Source organism: Silurus aristotelis, assembly GCF_946808225.1.
Source record: "Silurus aristotelis genome assembly, chromosome: 5".
Lineage (NCBI taxonomy): Eukaryota > Metazoa > Chordata > Actinopteri > Siluriformes > Siluridae > Silurus > Silurus aristotelis.
In genome coordinates this window covers 2,029,760-2,049,158 of record NC_139578.1, presented here as the reverse complement: position 1 = coordinate 2,049,158, position 19,399 = coordinate 2,029,760, and the positions used below count along the sequence as shown (strand labels likewise).

The 19,399-nt window shown below is 41.4% G+C and overlaps 3 protein-coding genes and 1 long non-coding RNA gene across 4 annotated transcripts in view; 2 read left to right on the top strand and 2 right to left on the bottom strand.

The window, feature by feature from the left end:
- asip2b (agouti signaling protein, nonagouti homolog (mouse) 2b) overlaps positions 1–19,399 on the bottom strand; it is a 217,644-nt gene that overhangs the window by 158,866 nt on the left and 39,379 nt on the right. The window lies entirely within an intron of this gene.
- Positions 180–8,090, top strand: colgalt2a (collagen beta(1-O)galactosyltransferase 2a). The gene is made up of 12 exons (XM_083540745.1): positions 180–406; positions 2,359–2,472; positions 2,622–2,739; positions 2,881–3,015; positions 3,825–4,029; positions 4,473–4,592; positions 5,060–5,133; positions 5,692–5,798; positions 5,877–6,009; positions 6,508–6,635; positions 6,877–7,083; positions 7,844–8,090. Exons 1-12 carry the CDS (start codon positions 189–191, stop codon positions 8,085–8,087), a joined length of 1,803 nt encoding a protein of 600 aa, XP_083396871.1. The 5' UTR covers positions 180–188; the 3' UTR covers positions 8,088–8,090.
- Positions 9,146–15,926, bottom strand: LOC310725727 (uncharacterized protein). The gene is made up of 2 exons (XM_083540755.1): positions 14,779–15,926; positions 9,146–12,907 (listed from the first exon to the last, which is right to left on the bottom strand). The coding sequence occupies exons 1-2, from the start codon at positions 15,302–15,304 to the stop codon at positions 12,651–12,653; spliced, it is 783 nt and encodes a 260-aa protein (XP_083396881.1). The 5' UTR covers positions 15,305–15,926; the 3' UTR covers positions 9,146–12,650.
- Positions 10,676–14,414, top strand: LOC310725738. The gene is made up of 2 exons (XR_014533486.1): positions 10,676–13,082; positions 13,362–14,414. It is a non-coding gene; the product is annotated as an uncharacterized lncRNA (long non-coding RNA).

Here is a 19,399-nt window from a genome sequence, read left to right as displayed (position 1 = left end):
CTTTTGCGTATTGTCTCATTTCTTTTTAAATATTTTGTAGTTTTTTAATCATGCAAATAACTCAGTGGCTTCAGGTTGTGCCCATCTCCATTCAACCTCCTGGAACCCAGACAGATTCCCCAGCCTTATATTGACTGCCACATTCTTTCTGTTTTCTGTAAGAGACCGTTGAGAACACTGTGCAGGCCATGCTGCTCCTCCAGCTTTCTATTTTGCTTTGGTTTGGAGCCTTTAGGTCCGATTTCTCTGAAGCGCTCTCGGACCTGGAACCAATCTGGACCGAGTCCACCCTGCTCAAACCGAAGGTGATGATCACTATTCTGGCTCGGAATTCCCAACACAGCCTTCCTTTTTATCTTGGCTGCCTCGAACGGATGGACTATCCAAAGGACAGGATTGCTATCTGGTAACTTCATTTATTACCCTTTCCAGTGTCTACATTGTTTGTTCAGTAGAAAGATTTTATTCTAGTATATTCTGCAAGTGTACCATAAAATCTAAAAATATTATATAAGCCTAGAAATATACTGAGCATTTACGTCAATGCAACAAACACTCCGATGTCTAAAATGGTAATTTTTATTCTCTTTTACTTCATACCTGTGCTCCATTTCAGGAACAATCTTACACAGCATTCCACATTTAGTTCCTATTTGCTCTTACAGTAACCTCCACTCTTTTGGGAGGATGTTTCTATAGACCTTGTGAAAATTTGTGAAATTTCATTCAGCCACAAGGGTGTTTGTAAAGTCAGGTACTGATGAAAGAGGAGGCTTGGTGTGCACCCACTGTTCCAGTTCATGTAATGCATATCTTAATGAAGCTGGCTTTGTGCACAGGAACAGGTTCTGGTCTCCTAGTTCACGTAAAGAAAAAATTAGGGAAAATCATCCTACTTCAACCAAAGACATCTTATACAACTGTGTGCCTCCAGTTCTTGAGGTAACAGTTTAAGCAAGAAGTAGATATGGCTGTAAAAGTCAAGTGTCCCAATACTTTTGTCGATCCAGTGTATGTGAGTGGCCCTGATTGGCACCCTGGTTTGAAATACTCTTCCCTCGAATAGTAAACAGTGCTGAGAACCAACAAGGAGACTCGCAGCGTAGTGATAAAATGCAGACAGAAACTTGATCTTATTCGCTGTGTGATAATTCTGCAAGCTAATATCCTGCTTTTCTGTAGGTCCTGATATCTTTAAATGTAGAAAATGGAGATTCACGCAATAACACTAGAATCAAGTTGGGTTTTTTTTTTTATGTGAAAATGAATTGAAGAAATCAATTTTTACAAAGTTTAATTTTACAGGATATCGCAATCCAGCCCAAGTGGACATAGAATGTTTGGTAAATTAAGAATTCCTGCAATTTGATTTCCTCTATCTTTCTTTTCTTCTTCTCAATTGCTATGATTTTGTTCATTCGCTCTCAATTCAGGTATTCTGTTAATTCTATACTTCTATAAGAAAGAAATACTTGTCACGTATACTTTTTACAGCACAGTGAAATCCTTTCTTCACACATCCCAGCGATGTTAGGAAGCCAGGGTCAGAGCGCAGGGTCAGTCATGATACATCGCCTCTGGAACACAGAGGGTTTAGAGCCTTGTTTAGGGGCCCCAAGAGTGGCAGCTGGGCGATGGTAGCTTGGCGATACCAGGGCTCGAACCTCAACAATTCCAGTTAGTACCGCAGAGCCTTAAACACTAAGCTACCACTTCAACACTATCATTCTACATGGGAAATTCTGTGTGTTCAATACACTAGAATTAAATCAATGTTTGTGCACAGCCGATTATAAGATTATGGTTTTCTATGAACCTCCAATATCACATTTAGTCCCCATTCGCTGTTAATTGAACCAGGTTTTCACCAGATTTTTGGGAAATTTGTGAGATTTCGTTTCGTGAGGCGGCACTGGGGTGCAGTCAGAGCTCTATGGCAGGAGATCTTCCACAAGCCATACTGGAACAGACTTGGACCTCCTTGTTCAATGAAGGGAACATTTCATGCTACTGGATTCAATAAAATCTTATACAATTGTGTGCCTTTGTGGTAACAGTTTGGGGAAGAACCACATATGGCTAGAAATGTCAGGTGTCCCAATACTTTTTTGTATATTGTGTAGTTTGTGTAAAATTCGATTCATTCTTTCGGTTCATATTTTTTATCTATGCTTTTGAGGAATTCTGATCATTTTATTCTTCGTTGCTCGACCACTCTGATCTTGTGTAGTATGAATATCATTGCAGATATATTTTTAAATATATATTTATTCGCAATAATAATACGATTGGAGAAATCTTACTGACATCAGCAGTCATGGATTGATATTTTACACCCAAGTTGTAAATGATCTTCAGGGCTGCAGCAGACCACAGCATTGATAACACTACAGCCATGCTGCAGGAGTGGGTGTCCAGAGTGGAGGGACTCTACCATTCTGTACGATTCCGGACCACAGAGCATGAAAAGAGGTAGAGGCTCGAGTCAAAATGGTTTACTTATAACTTGTTCACTAATATATTGTAATTAACATCAACCCAAGGACCTGAACAAAGGTTCAATGGTATCTCTCAGAAGCAAAATTCGAGTTTGTAATCAATATCGAAATCGTTTATTTAAGTTCCTATGCTGATGAACTCGGTCCCAAACACTGGCCAGACTCCAGGTTCAGCCACGTGATGCAGCTGAGACAGGCGGCTCTCCAATCAGCCCGGGCTCAATGGGCTGACTACATCTTGGTGAGTTGTTATTTTCTCTGGTGTTTATTGGAAGTACAAGGTAGTATCAGTACCTCTGCTTTAAATCAGGCCATCACACAACCTGTCAGTGTTGCAACGTTCTTTGCACTTACTCATACGACTCACATTTTATGCTTCTAGTTTGCAGACAGCGATAACTTGTTGACAAACCCGAAGGTACTGAGCCAATTGATAGCCGAGAACCGTACCCTGGTGGCGCCCATGCTGAAATCCACTACGCTCTACTCTAACTTCTGGTGCGGTATGACTGCACAGGTACAGTATATCTTCAGCATTATCAAGGTTAGGGATGTGCATCTGCATAACTGAGGCCCACGCGATTCGCATCTCAATGCATAGCCACTAATACGATACATTAAAGCTACATATGAAGCAGCTCCTGATGCAATGCGATGCGATACACCCCTATCACGAGGCAGCGCAATCCGATTTCCATTCGATTCAACACAATGCGATTCAATGGGAAAAAATATGATGCTATGCAATTCAATATGGTACAGATAATTTGCTTTTATTTCAGTCAGACAGCAAATCACCAATTTACTTAAGTGCCTTCTGGCTTCTAACACGGCTCTAGTGCGAAAAAAAAGAGATCAAATAAAACCAGATGTTATTTTCCTGTTCTGTTTCCAGGAAGATGCAGCGCTACCTCTGCCATGTTAATCTATATTCTATGTAACTCTCAGGACACGCATCAGTCTCCTTAACGTTATGATACGTCATATTCACGCTTAAGAAACAGAAATCAAACAACATAAAATATTGGTCACAAATTATTTCTAAATAAAAGTATAGCGCATCTTCTAATAATTATATATAAATACATTGTTTTTTACAGTGTCGATTTTTATCTGATGCCCACTTTTTAAAATCGTTGTACATATGCGACTCAGTGAATCTTACTATCTCTAGTTTTTTTAGTTCCCTCCATAAGGTATCTTATTGGGGACAAGATACCACCAATCCCAATATATATTACTTAAAATAGTGCTTTATATGCTGTAGACATCTTATTCAAAGGTGTTTTATAGCTACTCTTAGATGTAATTTGTTTTATTCCACAGGGATATTATAAGAGAACCGATTCGTACATTCCGATTCGAAACTGGAAGCGGGTTGGGTGCCATGCTGTGCCCATGATTCACTCCACCATGCTGCTGGATTTGCGCCGTCGTGCCAGCCGTGCCCTGGCCTTCTACCCGCTCCACCAACTCTACCCGTGGATGCTGGACGACATCCTTGCCTTTGCCTTTTCAACGAGACAGGCAGGTGAGCTAATTCAGAGCGAATTACATTTTTATCCTATTCATACAACTGAGCAGCTATGGGGTTGCCTTGCTCAGGGGCCCAGGAGTGTGGTGTGGCTGAGATTGACTTCACAACCTTCAAATCCAAAGTCCTATACCTTAACTACTAAGCTACCAACTCCCCTTGATTTCCAAATTTGCCCATGTAAGGAGGACTCTGTGTCATGAGGACCTGACAAGTGTTACCAATGGTCAACAAAGAAACGTAAATAAAACCGAATAAATTGATAACACGGAGAGCCCAGCATACAGCACCTTCTGACTAATCAGAATAAAGGACAGTACTACTACTACTACTACTACTAATAATAATAAAATCAATTGAAGTCATCTTCTCATGAGACATTTCCCACATCTGCACACTGATTTTAGAGTTCACCCTTGTTCACCTTTGCTTCCCTGCAGGAGTGCAGATGTTTGTGTCTAACAGAGAGCATTATGGGTATTTGCCTGTGCCACTGGAATCCAAGCAGACCCTGGTAGACGAGGAGGAGAGCTTCACACACACCCTCACAGAGGCGATGAGTGAGTCAGGTGATATCCGATGCCGATGCATGCCGACTTCTGATAGTGTACACTTTAGATATACAGTCAAAGGGCAACATTTGCATCGCTCATTCCCCCATAAACCCCCCACTGTGCATGTTTTTTTTTATTTTTTTTATTCAAATTATCTTCCAAATGTTTGGGATAAGAAAAACAACCAACAATAAAACCAAATATTAGAGAAAAACATATTTTGGCATGATTCCAAAGAAAAAGATTCCCATTAAGATACAGAGATCACCTCACTGCTTCAGACAGACCTCTTTCTGTCCACTCAGTTTTTGCAGCCCGATGTGAAATCGCCCCTTTTTCCTTTTCTTCTCCGTCCCTCACATGAACACGGGCTTGCTTTTATGAAACTCGAGAAGTATCAACTCTCTACTGTACGTACACTATTGCGAATGAAATATCGTTCATGACTATATCAAATTCTTCTCTGCTTTTAGTCGATTTCACCTTGGAGCCTTCACGGTATTTGCAAACAGCATCCAGAAACAAAGACAGGATGGGATTCGATGAGGTACATCTGATTCCTCGTCACGGTCGATGCCAGTGCAATGGAATTCCCTTTGTACAGCACTCACACCATCACTATTCTAATAAAGGGCTTTTACAGGGAATGCTTGTTGGGCACCACTCCACAGCTCTATTATAACTAAAGGCAAGAGGTCCTAAATAAGGGGCGCACTGGTTCCAAACAATTGCAGACGTCCCAGGGTCACCAACTCCTAGTTCCAAAATTTCCATTTTCTCTGCACCACCCTGTAGAATATGAATTGAAACTATTCTGACCAATCAGAGTCAGGAAAACAAGGTATTATCCGGATGAGTAGGAGGCTGGCTTCCCTTTAAATGTGGTTCCTCTTAAGGTTTCTTCTTCATGTCATCTCAACTCAACTCATCGGAAAACGAGAGATTTTTCCCAACACCGTTGCCTTCCATGCCCATTGATTTAAATATATCTGTGGTATAGCTTGTAATAAAGATTGAAGAATTACTTTTGCAGGTTTTTTTTTTTTTTTTTACACCTTCTGTACTTTGCCTAGAAATATTCACCCTTCCTTCCTTTTATGGTCAGATCTACATCATTAATCTCAGGCGCCGAATGGACCGTAGGGAGCGTATGTTGCGCACTTTGGACGTTTTGGGAATTGAAGTCACGGTGACTGATGCGGTGGACGGCAAGTACGAGATTATTATGTCATATCATTTGCCTTTAAACAAGAAAAGAAAAAAAATCTTTATTATTTTATTTCTGTTTAGATATTTGAACTCATCGCAGCTCCAGGTTTTAGGAATAGAGATGCTGTCCAGCTATGAAGACCCTTATTCCGGGCGAGTGCTCACTAAAGGGGAGATCGGCTGCTTTCTCAGCCATTACAACATCTGGAAGCAGGTAGGAGAACAGCATGTGTTTTGTACTAATGAATGTTTACGCATGAATCGGAGGCAAAGAGATAAAAATCACAGCCTGGACTTGAAGGCACTCAAACGCAGGATATCATGGCTGCCATACAACTAGAAATGGATAAAAAGTCAGTGTATGGTTGTGTTGATGAAGGTAACTTTGCTTCATATTTCTTCACACCATTTTGTGCCAAAGCCAGCACCACCAAGTTACCACTGCTGAGCCCTTGAGCAAGGACCATAACCCTCAATTGCTCAGATGTATAACTGAAAAAGCTGTAAGTCACTCTGGATAAAGGCACCTGCCAAATGCCATAAATGTTAATGTTTTGTCTTTGTTGATTTTCCTATAACAACATTGTACATTGTTTTATTTCTGCGAAAATCTACTACAGGATATTCATCAAGTATGGAATGATGGGATAAATATTTCCAAAAGTTGCACCCTTCCCCAGACTGACACTGACAGACATTATGTCTCCCCCAGGTGGTGGAACGGAGGCAGAAGCAGGTACTCGTGCTAGAGGACGATGTTCGCTTTGAAGCGAACTTCAAGAGGCGCCTCAACACAATCATGGACGATGTTCGGCGGACGCGGCTCACCTGGGACTTGATGTACGTAGATTCTGATGTGCCAACGTTTGTGGAAATAACACAGGTTCCTGTCTGGCTTTAGAATAAGCACATGGCAAACCAGCCGAGAAACAACAAAGCGACCAGGAGCTGATTAGAAGAAAGGGTTGCAGGAGCAGGCCTGCAATTTGTGACAGGCTGAGATTATGAAAAGTGGTTCTACAGTTGCTGTTTACATTATCCTAATAACCCTCAATTTTCCCCCTCTTTCTCTTTCTCCAAGATACATGGGCCGTAAGCGGTTGCAGGTGGCGAATCCAGAGCGCTGGGTGCAGGGGATAAAGAACCTAGTTCACCCTGATTATTCCTATTGGACACTGGGATATACACTCTCTCTTCAGGGTGCGAAGAAGCTTCTGGCGGCTGAACCTTTGGGCAAAATGCTGCCAGTCGACGAGTTCCTGCCTGTTATGTTCAACAAGCACCCAAAGTATGGTTATAGCTTAGTTAGAACCATAATCTCACTGCTACCACTGATTGCTAAATTCTAAGGAATTAGGATTCCTCTGTGGTGCATTAGATAGAGGAATGTTTAGAGCCTCAAATCAAGAGTTCTATATGGAACCATCTCTGTTAGAGAGCTAGAACTACCCTAGTAGATATCTGGGATGGGGAACAAGTATTGATATATGTCTGACTGGGGATTAGGGCATTGTCTGCGATCCGAGGTGCATTGAAGGGGACAAGGAATAGGGGACAGAGTGTTGAACAATATCTAAAATGGGATGAGAGAAATTAACTGAGATTGGGGTTACGAGTGCTAAAGGGGAAATATTGGATATGGAATTGAGTATTGATATAAATCTGGGATGAGGATCAAAGCATTAATTGATATTTGGGTTGAGGATCGGACTATTGATGGATACTTGGCATGGGGGTCTGGGAACTGTTGGGCTCTGGGATAGAGATTAGGGAAATGACAAGGATTTAGGAATCACTTTGAATTAATCTGGATTAAGTTCTCTGTGAAACGTTGCTGAATCTGTTAATAAAATAGAGGCAATAAAAGGCTAATGTTTATTAATGGAAAATGAGCTGCATCGATATAATCCTTGTACTATGGAGGACAGTTTTTTTTTTCTTTCTTCAAATAGGAAGGTAGTAATAAATAGTTCATTTAAGTCCATAAAATGAATTCCATACACTTTCCAGACTTTTTTAACCCATACAAATTATTGTTTTATTCACAGGGAAGAGTATCTGGCTCACTTTAAACAAAGGGACCTTCTAGTTTTCTCAGTGGAACCTCTCCTCCTCTTCCCAACCCACTACACAGGAGAAGCAGGCTATAGCAGTGACACCGAGACATCCACCATCTGGGACAACGAGAGCATTAACACAGACTGGGACCGCCAGGGAACCCATAAAAAGCAGAACCGTGGCGATGCGGGTCCTGTACCTACTTTAAACAGGGGCAGCAGGGATGAACTCTAAGGTCTAAGCACAATATAGCATTTTATAGGCATCAGGATCTGAACATTTATACAAAATGGGTTTTAAACATACTAAGGAAAATTGTTATATGATCGTTCAACGATCAACAATAAATTTGAAGAGCAGATTACAGAACGCATATGCAATAGTACCCATACAGTATGTCTATTGACTGGGAAATTTATAGCCCATGGTTTCTTTGGCTGCCCATTAAATGGTTTGCATAGAACACTATGGGTTTCAAAGTCTGAGTATCATTTCTGGAGACTAAGGCCCCTTAATTATTGAATGACTGAATGAAGTACAAATAGTCTGAATATTGTACTGAATATTTCCATTTAATACATACACTCTCATGGAAAAATGTTTTTTCAATGGTTCTGTGGACTTTTTAGCTTCCACAAAAGATTTATAATTCTACCTAAAGTCTTAGCGCTCACCAACAGTAGCCCCCCCTCAGGGTTCTTTAAGAGTTTAATGGATAAAGAATTATTTAGAAAAAGGTTGTACTTGTTTACACTGTTGTTTTTAAAACCTTCCCACAATGGTTTCTTAAATGGTTCTTTTGAGAGTTCCAAAAAAGCTTGATTTATTCTTTTAATTGTTTACCAAACTGACCCTTCAAGGGTTCCTGCATAGTAACTGAACCCTTTATGACAAGAAATGTTTTGATTCTTGAAGAGTTTCTCCAGAAGGAAAATCAAAGAATTGTAAATTTTTGGTTTTTGGAAGACACCGTCGTCGAGATCGACTTACAACCGATCAGTTGAGGGTTAAGGGCCTTGCTCAAGGGCCCCAGCAGTGGCAGTCCATTGCGCCATTGCCGTTACCATACTCCTCATTTTAAATATCCCCAATAAAATATTTGAAATATTTTCCCTCAGATTGATTTTAAACGATAAGCACAAATGGCATTTTCATTACGCTAATCAACCCTCGTTGATGTTCATCATCACTTTGTTTCATATCAGAGTTTATCCAGCTTTACATTCAACAGAGAAAAATTCCAAATCTTTTTTCTAGAACAATACAAATTAATAAAAAATATCACAATCATAATAATTAGATTTTTTTTTTATTATTTAAAAAGCACTGGCAGTTCCTTGTCGTTTTGAGGCAACGCAGATATTAGCAAAGTTTCATACCTCACAAAGAATTATAAAAAAAAAAAAACCCACAACACACAAATAGCATGTAATAAATTAAATCAGCAGAGGAATACCAAATGAAAACCAACCAGTAAAAAAACAACAACAAAAAAACAGGTTTATACATTGGTGAAGATGTAAAATGGAGGTTCTCGGCATTCAGTTTTAACACCTGAGGAGATGCATTAAAGCCTAAATCCTGTCAGGAAATAGACTTTACTGCAGTCTTGACAGACTTTAGTGTGCTGACTTGAACAGAAAAAAATTGATATATATTTATATATACGGAGGGTATTTGGGTTTAGTGTGTACCAAAATAAAGAGTAAATGAGCTCGAGTTTGGATTGACACGAAGCAAGAAGGCAGCTTTGTAGCCCGAAATTAGCTTTTTCTCTCACTACAACTGAAAACGAAAATAAAAACACAACTCTTGTCGCTTTGGACAGATGTATAAAATCAGAAGGGCTCTGAACATGTTTTACTAGCTGTTATAACTACATTTAACAGCTACACTATTCCAGTTACACAGGATTCATCCTTAACTACCTCAGAGGGTATCGCTGTACATACTTTATAGACTACACAAGGCCAGATGCTAACATGGCTACGAAAAGAATTTGCATAAAACTGACAGGATTGTATTCGGTTATTAGCAAGACTTGTGTTTTTTTTTTTTCTCCTCACTTGTGTGACACGAGACACAAAGCTTTAAGGATACTACTTCGGTTCGTTATTAGTAGTACTTTTTTGCATCTCTGACATACAGAAATATTGTAAAACATTTACAATACAACAAAAAAAAAAAAGCGCCACAGGAAAGAATGTAACAATACTAAGAAAAAACTGACAGAAAAGAGACAAAGGGTTTGAACTGCGACACCCGCTGGGGGGGAAAGAAAAAAAACGCTAGCTACTACCCTATCAAACTAGCATAGACTTCACTACCTCGAAGGTCACTACGGGATACCAAAGAAAACCACAAAAGATGGCTGATAACGCTAAACATGGTTAGCATGATCTGGTTTGCATAATGCCAACCAGCCACATTGCGTTCGCGACGTTAGCTTCTTTTCTTTCATTCATAGTAGCGACATATTTAACATACAAACCCATAAAAATAGAAGCCAAAATTAAAAGAAAGACTGGAATAAAAAAAATGTAAATAAGACTGTGGATTTTGTGCTGAGTGTTGACTTGCCAGGAATTAGCAGCGCTAGTACTAAAGGCTGGTCAAATAACAAGAACCATGTTCTGTCGACGTATACAAATGAGCAGAATTCATCGCTCGACTTGAAATGAGGTGAACTGAAGACCTAAAGTTGGCGTGTGTGGTTAAAAAGACGACTTAAAACATCTGCTTTGAAAGGATCCCGACCAGTTTTGACACGAGACCCTGGAGGTATGATATTGGCTTGTTTTTCTTGACACCCATTGACTGACTTTTTTTTTTTCTTTCTCTATGTGATGCAGTTCAGGGTAGCCGTTCCAGCGGCGACCTTTCGCGGTCCTTAGTATTGCGATTATGTGCATGGATGCAGTTCCCGTCATCTGGTAGACGGTAGTAGCAATAGGACGAGAATAAATCTTTTGCATGGACAGAAAAAAAGGACGAGGAAGGGATTCCAAAAAATACATAGCCACATACGAGGGGGAAAAAAAAAAATCAAAAAAGAAATTGTCAAGTTCTTTTTTTTTCCTTTGTCGCACTTAAATAAGCACTTGGAAAAGGGTGTATCCCGAGACCTTTTTTCTTTTTCTATGACGGGCCCCCATCTAATTCCACAGTGTTCCTTATTCTGTAATTATTAGTATATAGTTTTTTGCAGGCATTTGATATATTTATACAGTGTTCCCCATCACCCAAGCAGACAGATGCATCATCTGCATCATCATCCTCCTCCTCACCATCACCACCTAGTAGAAAAGTGCAATATTGCATATTTGTATTCTAGTTTGTTAAGGAGAAAAAAAAAAAACGATACAAACACCCTGCGGCAGAAAGTGTAACGGCAAACAACGGTGCAAAAGAAAAACTCGGAGAGGAATTAAGGCTTTTTTGAAATTCCTGATGTGTTTTGCATTGTTTCGCTGAGATAGACGTGTTCGGAGAGAGAGACTCGCACTCGGTCTCTCTTATACATACACGCGATATACGTTCACACGCAAGCAAAGCAGCACTAACCCGATAAATTAGAAAGCGCCCGATCCCGCGACCATTCGAATTTATATCTCGACCGTAGAAGCTTCGAGCGAGGCTATGCCCACACACACACACACACACACACACACACAACAAGCCATCTGCAAACCTGTAGCACGAGGTTACACGCAAAATATTTAGAAAGTCGTAAAAAAGAAAACCCCGATTTGATTATGAGAACCATTAGATAAAATTAAAAAAAGAACGAAAAACACGTCAATGAGTTTCAGTGCGCGTGGAACATCCGTCCGTATATCAAACTTAAACGGTATGATCGTATATAAATTGCGCGATACAAATAAACAATTAAAGACCTCGAAGTGTGGAAACCTGGGAATGCGCGAGTGCCTTATCGGAATATTTATTTATATGTTTTATCGTTTCTCTTGATATTTGGGTTATTTAACCAGCATCGTTATCGACGGGCGAAAGGGTTGTGGACGTGGTTTAATGTAAACCCACAGACGAAGAAAAAAAAAAAAGGACGTTCTTACGAGTTCCGCATGAGGGGGTCGGTTGTTTTTTTTTCTTTCTGCCATTGTAGGCTACGGAACAACTGTAAACCCAGCCCTATGTGAAGAGAGGACGTGGTCCACCGAAGAAGACTGCGTACTGTTCGGAGCACGCTCGAAAATGTATCCTAGGATTGAAAAGTTTGGATTGTTAAAATTAGAGTCGTGTGTTTATAATGTCATGGGGAACTAATCTGACTAACTCGATAACCAAGTCCAGGTTTATTACTGTATTAAAAGACAGTATTGGAACGCAGAAGGAAACCGGAATGATTTCCGGGGAGGGTGTTTAACATCCACGCCCGTCAACCAGAAAAGAGATTAAAAAAAAGACATCTTTAACACGACTGTCCGAGAGTGAGGGTTGTGCTGTGTCCCGGGGCGGCCATCTTGTTAACCCGAAACGGCTTCACCGCCTGGAAGGATTAGCATGTTGTGCTTGTGGCGGGTGAGGCTCGGACAGCTAAACGGCTCTACGACGCGAAAATCCCGCGGACTCACCGATCATGCCGGATGATCCGATTGCACCAGGGTTATTGCGTCCTCGCAAATAGATTGGAGGTCAGACGAGGGTGAAGATTCGAAGGAAATGAGAACTTCGAACCCTCTGTAAGATGTGTTAAAAAAAAAAAAAAAAGAATTGCATTGCTATGTTAATGAGTCCAACTGGCTTCCGGTTGCAAAGTGGTTAACTGCTGCTGGTTTATTGAGACTGCGTGCTGATGGATGAGCCCGGACCCTGGGGCGAGCCATTTCCCCTGCGTCCGATCATGGATGGATTGAAGTCGGGGTGGCGGCGGGCGTGCTTGATCAGGTGGTCGCTGCGCATGAAGCGTTTGGCGCAGAGCGGGCACTGGAAGCGCTTCTCGCCTGTGTGAGTGCGCAGGTGACGTGCCAGCTCGTCGGAGCGGGCAAATTTCTTCTCGCAGTTCGCCCAGGTGCATGGGAACGGCCTCTCCCCTGCAACACACAAAATCGCAAACATACCCACCGTTTAATCAGCATGCAATTGCCTTTACCTAGAAATGTGTTGAAACATGGCACCTTCGTTGGCACCAGAACACTAGATCACTGGGTGAGCAAAAGTATAGGAACAGATACTTTTCAAACGTATGATCACTTAAGTTTAGGTTCGGTAATTGACTTGATCAGTTTACTTTATTTCTCCTGATGAAACCATTTCGATCCCAATTCAATTGAATGCATTCTCCTGTAAACTTCCAGGCAGTTTCTGTACAACTTTCAATTCACTATGTGCTCCCTCTCTAAAGATCGCTGAACCGGTTTCCGCAGCAACCAATAAAGCCCTGGCCATTACACTACCTAACTTGAATGCTTTGGATCATGAGCAGATCCTTTCTTTCTCTACACTTTAAACCGGTAAAACTCAATCTTGGTCCCAATACTGATCCAGTGGTTTGAATCTTGCGGTTTGGCCTCAATGTTTCTGCATTAAACGAAGGATACCTTCACTCCTGAAATTGTTTGTTGGTGGTGCACCATTCAGTTGTTTTGGACTTTTTTTTTTTTACAGCTCTCACAAAGATTCCATTATCAATTGCTGTTTTCATAGTTCTTTCTTATTCAACACATTCCAAAATGTTGTATTGGCTATGTTTAATGCTTGCGTGATGGCCTTGATTACTTTCCAACTCTTTCCCCAGTGTTTAATATTCTGGTCTTTCTTTCTTTACTTTTGAGCTATTATTTGTTGAAACAGCCGATCTAAGCAGGACACAACTGGCCAATGAGAAACATTCATTGTTCAAAAAATAAATACATAGGCGGGTTAAAAAGCACTTGAAGTTCTCAAAAGTCATCTCGTTCATTTTTGCATCTCAAACCCAAATTTCTTTCGAGGGTATCTTTCCGTTCCGATATTTTCAGAAGGGGACTTGTATACACCAGAGATGGCAAAAGTAAACACATCCTTCGCTCAAGTAGAAGTACAGATACTCGTGTTTTAAAAGATGAAGTACTGACTACACTTTTTCCTCTCAAGTGAAAGTAAAGAAGTTTGGGCTTTGACTAAATAAAAAAGTAGCCTTTACTACTACATGTTTTAGTGTCACGCTGTGAACTGAACCTCGCGTCATATTAATACAAAGGAATTTCGAATGTTGTTCTCTAATGAATGTATCCAGGCTGAACATCCACCAACACAAGTAGAGAAAAGATGATGATCATGTGATCAGGAATGTCTCTTTTCTCGCTCATGTTTAGATCGTCGACTCCCTCCGTCTCATCCACGTTAACCCCAGACTTCTTACTGCCTTCTGCCATAATCTAGTCTACGTCTGTGGTGTGTGAGAGACTGGAAATGATGCACCATTGAAAAAGTTGTGCGATGACAAGAAACAGGTGCAAAAAAAACGGCGCAATGGAAAGAAAAAATATTGATCAGGTCACTAAATAGATTCAAACTAAAGTCTGGTTTGGAAATGTAAGAAGTAGAAAGTACAGATATTTGCGTATTTGTGTTGAGTGAATGTGGAAAGATAAGTAAAGGAATGATACCAGAAAAATCTATTAAAGTGCAGTAACAAAGTATTAGTACTTCATCCCTTCAAAATGTATATGAATTTATTTATATTTCCATTCAGGTCTGAGGAGAATGCTAAAGAGGTCTTTGCTAACTCGGTGTTTGAGTAAATAAAATAAAACATTTATACTAAAATTATTTTATATAATATTTTTTACTTTCATATTGCATTATGGTACTGGAAAAAAAAATGTTGAAAGGAAAAAAATTTTAGTGTAGTGCAGGTGAAACTTTGGTTTGGAGTTGAACCGGGGAGCGGTGATGGTGGTCTCCCGCCCAGTGCTCTCACCTGTGTGCGTCCTGATGTGCGCCTTCAGGTGCGACGATTTGCCGTAAACGCGGTCGCATCCGTCGTAAGTGCAGGAGTGGCGTTTAGAGGGAGAGCGCGGCGCCGCCCCTCCTCCTCCTCCTCCACCTCCTCCGCCAACTCCCACCGTCTCTGCCCACATCTGCTGGGGGGCGTTGCGGTTTGTCTGTCCCGGAACCGGGGTACCGGTGGGGGTCATGTTCGGGGTCGCGGTGCCCGAGTCACACTGCGTGGCATATCCACTCTCGCCGCACGAACTCAATGACGAGCTGCTGCTGCTACTGCTGCTGCTCTCCGAGTGCGCGGACATGGGCCGGAAAGCGGCCTCCGTATCCGCCAGAGCGACGTCACCCCCCGAGCCGGCGCCCCGGAGCCTCAGGGTCTCGCGGACTTCCCTGTCCTCGCTCGAGGTGTCCGCCTCGGCCCTGACCCGGTGCAGCACGGGGCCGCTCGAGATCGACACCAGGCACTCGGCCGCGAGATAATCGGAGTCGGCGAACGCAGACATGGTCCCAGCGTCGGTCGTGTAGTTTCCACGCCGACACAACAAAGGGGTGGTGTGTGATGGGAGGCGGAGGGGGGAGTACACTCAAACACACGCGCTGGCGCCCGGTTCTTACCCGGTTCCTGCGATGAAACGAAACAAGTGATGATCCTTTTCACCGGTCTCGCTTCTTCTCCCACGCGGTCCACGCGAATCCGATTTTGTTGTTTTTTCCCTATTACTTTGTTTGTTCGTTTGTTTATTACGTCTAACTTCTTTAAAAAAAAAAAAAAAAAAACGAACAAACAAGTAAAACGAGGAAACTTGATCCCGCTAGCGCGTGTCCCTCAAAGCCCAACGTGGTGTCCTACATTCCCCTCTCGTTGTTTCATTGTGCGTGAGTGCGGTACAGCCGGTGGAAGTGCAAAGCCACACCCCCTACTCTCTCCCACACACACACACGCGCGCGCGCATGCACGCGCAGAAGGCAACTCGACGCACGTGACGTTCGGCGTGACGCAGGCCGAGGGCGTGGAGCGAAACGAGACAACAGGGGTGGGTGTGTCTGAAACGGAAACGAGATGCCATGCTGCTTAATGAGTCAGCGCCTCGACATGGGGTTCTCGCGTGGTCTTCTGTACAGGAGGTCCTCAGCTCTAAGAGATGTTTTTCAAGGGGTTTCCTGTCTTCTTGAGGTCTCCTGTACCACCTTGTAGAGAAGAAAGCCCCTAAAGCTCAGTGGTGAAGGCATTGGAATCTGGATCGGAAGGTCATAGGTTCCAATCTCAGCACCAACAAACTGCTACTGCTGGGCCCTTGAGCAAGGCCCTTAATCCTTACGTGCTCAGTTGTAAGTCGCCCTGGATACGGGGGTCCGCTAAATGCCGTTAATGTACATGTGAAGACATAGAAAATCATAGAAATCCATAACCAAATAGTTTAGATCAGATGGTGGTGAGACCTGAGATGTAGGTTTAATGAGAGTGGCATTGAGTAAAAGACAGGAGGTGGAGCTGGAGGTAGCAGAGCTGAAGATGTTGAGGTTTTCGTTGGGAGTGATGACGATGGACAGGATTAGAAATGAGTTTATTGGAGGGACAGAGCATGTAGGACGTTTTGGAGACAAGGTGAGGGAGGTGTGATTGAGATGGTTTGGACATGTGCAGAGGAGGGACATGGGGTATATCAGTAGGAGAATGCTAAGGATGGAGACACCAGGAAGGAGAAAAAGAGGAAGACCAAGGAGGAGGTTTATGGATGTGGTGAGGGAAGAAAGGCAGGTGGTTGGGGTGAAAGAGGCAGATTTAGAGGACAGAGTGGTATGGAGGAGGATGATCCGCTGTGGCGCCCCCTAATGGGAGAAGCCGAAAGAAGAAGATTGTGTAATAGTTTTTAAACACTTTTCTGGCCACAAGCCTCAGAATCCGACACACAGTGTAACTCCACACTTTTATGATTGAATCAACACTTTGTGACTAATCAGAATTGAAACAAATAAAAATAAATCCAGGATGTTGCAACAGAAAGTGTTTTTTTTTGTTGTTTTGTTTTGCCTACAACAGGCGCTAACTTCCAGACGTGCTGCTTTACCTAATTGCTCGTGAAGTATTTGTTTTCATTCCAGACTCACCCAAGTGTAAGAAGAAATACCAGTTCCTGTTTCACTTTAAAACTCACGTTTGGGTTGCGCAAAAGCCACCGATTTTCTTTGTTTGAAACACACGTAATTATGTGATGGGTTACATGTCCGCGGTCCTTCGTTCACTTTTCTTTTCCTATCATAGGATTTTGTGTAGTTATTTATAAGTCAGCAGTATTGAATTCCCAAATGAAAGCTAGGTATCAGTTATTAACACGGTCTGCACCATTGTCTGTCTGAATACTCGATTCTGATTGGCTGAAAGGAAGACGTTTAACATAATATAGTAACATACAGTTCCGGGTTTCTTCAAAGCGAGGTAGCTGTTCATCTAATGACCTTCCTGAGCTGAATAAAGGATTTTTTGTGTGTGTGGTTTAACCTACATGGCGATTATAATGAATGCGTCGAGGCAGAAGACAAGTTTGATGAATCGGGGGGGGGGGGACGATGGATTTTTACGCACAATTTCAATTCAATTTCAATTTATTTGTATTGCGCTTTTAACAATAAACATGGTCTCAAAGCAGCTTTATGCAGATCATGTGGTGATAAAATGAATAAGATGTTCTTTATAAATGCCATTCCTCTTTCTTTCTTTCTTTCTTTCTTTCTTTCTTTCTTTCTTTCTTTCTTTCTTTCTTTCTTTCTTTCTTTCTTTCTTTCTCACACATTCTCAAGAAACTCGATATTAAAATTCATCCTAATTGCAATATTATGGCACTACTTCATCTACTTTAGCCGAATTCTAGCTCTAGCCATATATAAATGAAGTAAGGACAATGAAGTGTTTTTTTTGTTTGTTTTTTTTTGTAAAGTAATGCCGCCGTCTCTGATACGTCTGTAACGTAATTATGTCGGTTTTATAACACAGGAATGATCGTAAACCCGGACGGATGTAACTCGACGTGAATCCCTTTATTCCGAACGATTCCAGTGTCGTGTCACGCTCATGCCTGCAATTTTAGAAAACGTACACCGCATTATGTCATAACCGACATCCTCTTATAACGCTCTGTGCCTACTCTAAGAGCTTTTTTTTGCATAGAACCTTCTCGAAAAAGAACTTGTTTTGGAATATAATTGGGAAGATTGGGAAGTACATATTATGTGGGAAAGCTTAAGAGCGTATAATTAGTCTGCTATAATGGAACTCAGGAGCGTTATTTTATACACAGATTCGCTTTTTAAGAGCCCATGATGTAATTCTGCACATTTTAGGGTGTTATTACTGTCCAAATAGACCTTATTTGCAATTATATTGGTGTAAGGCCGAGGGAAAGAAATAGCGAGTAGATATGGAAAAACAACATGTAAGAAACTTGAAATACACGTGTTTTTTCAACTTCCCGTTCCACTTTTAGTCCTCATTTTCTGTTATTGTATTCTGGGAAGATGTTCTACTAGATTTTAAAGTGTACTTGTGGATACCAGGTGAGGGTTAGGTGAGGTGAGGAGGTCACGTGTTCACATTCATCCAAAGGGTTGAGGTCGGCGCTCTAGAGCAGGCCACTCAAGATCTTCCACACATTTCCAACCCATGTAAAGCAGATCTTCATAGAGCTGTCTTTGTGCACAGGGGCGCTGTCATGCTGGAACAAGTTTGGGCAATTTAATGCCTAAACAATTGTGTTCCTCCAATTTTTGTGGTAACAGTAATGTACAAAAAACATAATCGAGTGTCCTGATACTTTTGATGAAATAGTTTATGTCACAAAAAGAATTTAGATCATTTTAGGACCAAAAAAACCAAAACAAAACCTATACAACAAACAAATGACTGTACCGTATAGCTCCAAGGCCTGTTTTAGCTAAATTTATCATGCTAATATCTTACATTTACGATATTAGCATGATTAGCATAGTCAATTGTACTCTGTATTTAGTAAAGTGAGAATGCTGAAGAAATTCTAGACATTTCTGGGATTTATTTATTATTATTTTTTAAATCAAGCTTCCACTGCTGGGCCTCTGAGCAAAGCCTTGAAACTCATTAGTAATTCGAAAAATCTTTGGACGAGGGCGTCTGCTAAAATGTCATGAATGTTAAGGTAAATGTCGTACAAATGATGGCTCTCTGAATGCCAAAAGGCAAAAAAATTAGGCATTTGAATGTGGCAAAAGCTTTCCTCAGGCTTTACGGGATTCCAGATTCTTGCTTGTCCAGATTCCACAATCTTGAAGCACAAACCACAAAAGCAGAGGATCCTGGGATGTTATTCACATTCGATTCTCTGTGTGTCCTCTGGATAACAGGGAATTATTCCCTCTTGAGTGGAGGAGGTGGAGCAGAAACTCCTTCCTCACTGAGGGGATTTGAATCTGTAGTGCAATTCCATCAATGGCCAGTATGTGGCAGTGTGGGCTTAGTAAATGCATTATAAACTTCCAGGTACGTTCTGCTTCAGGGTTTGACAAATGAGCATCACATTGCTGGTTAGACTAATGAAATGTATTTATTAATAATATATTACAGTGGA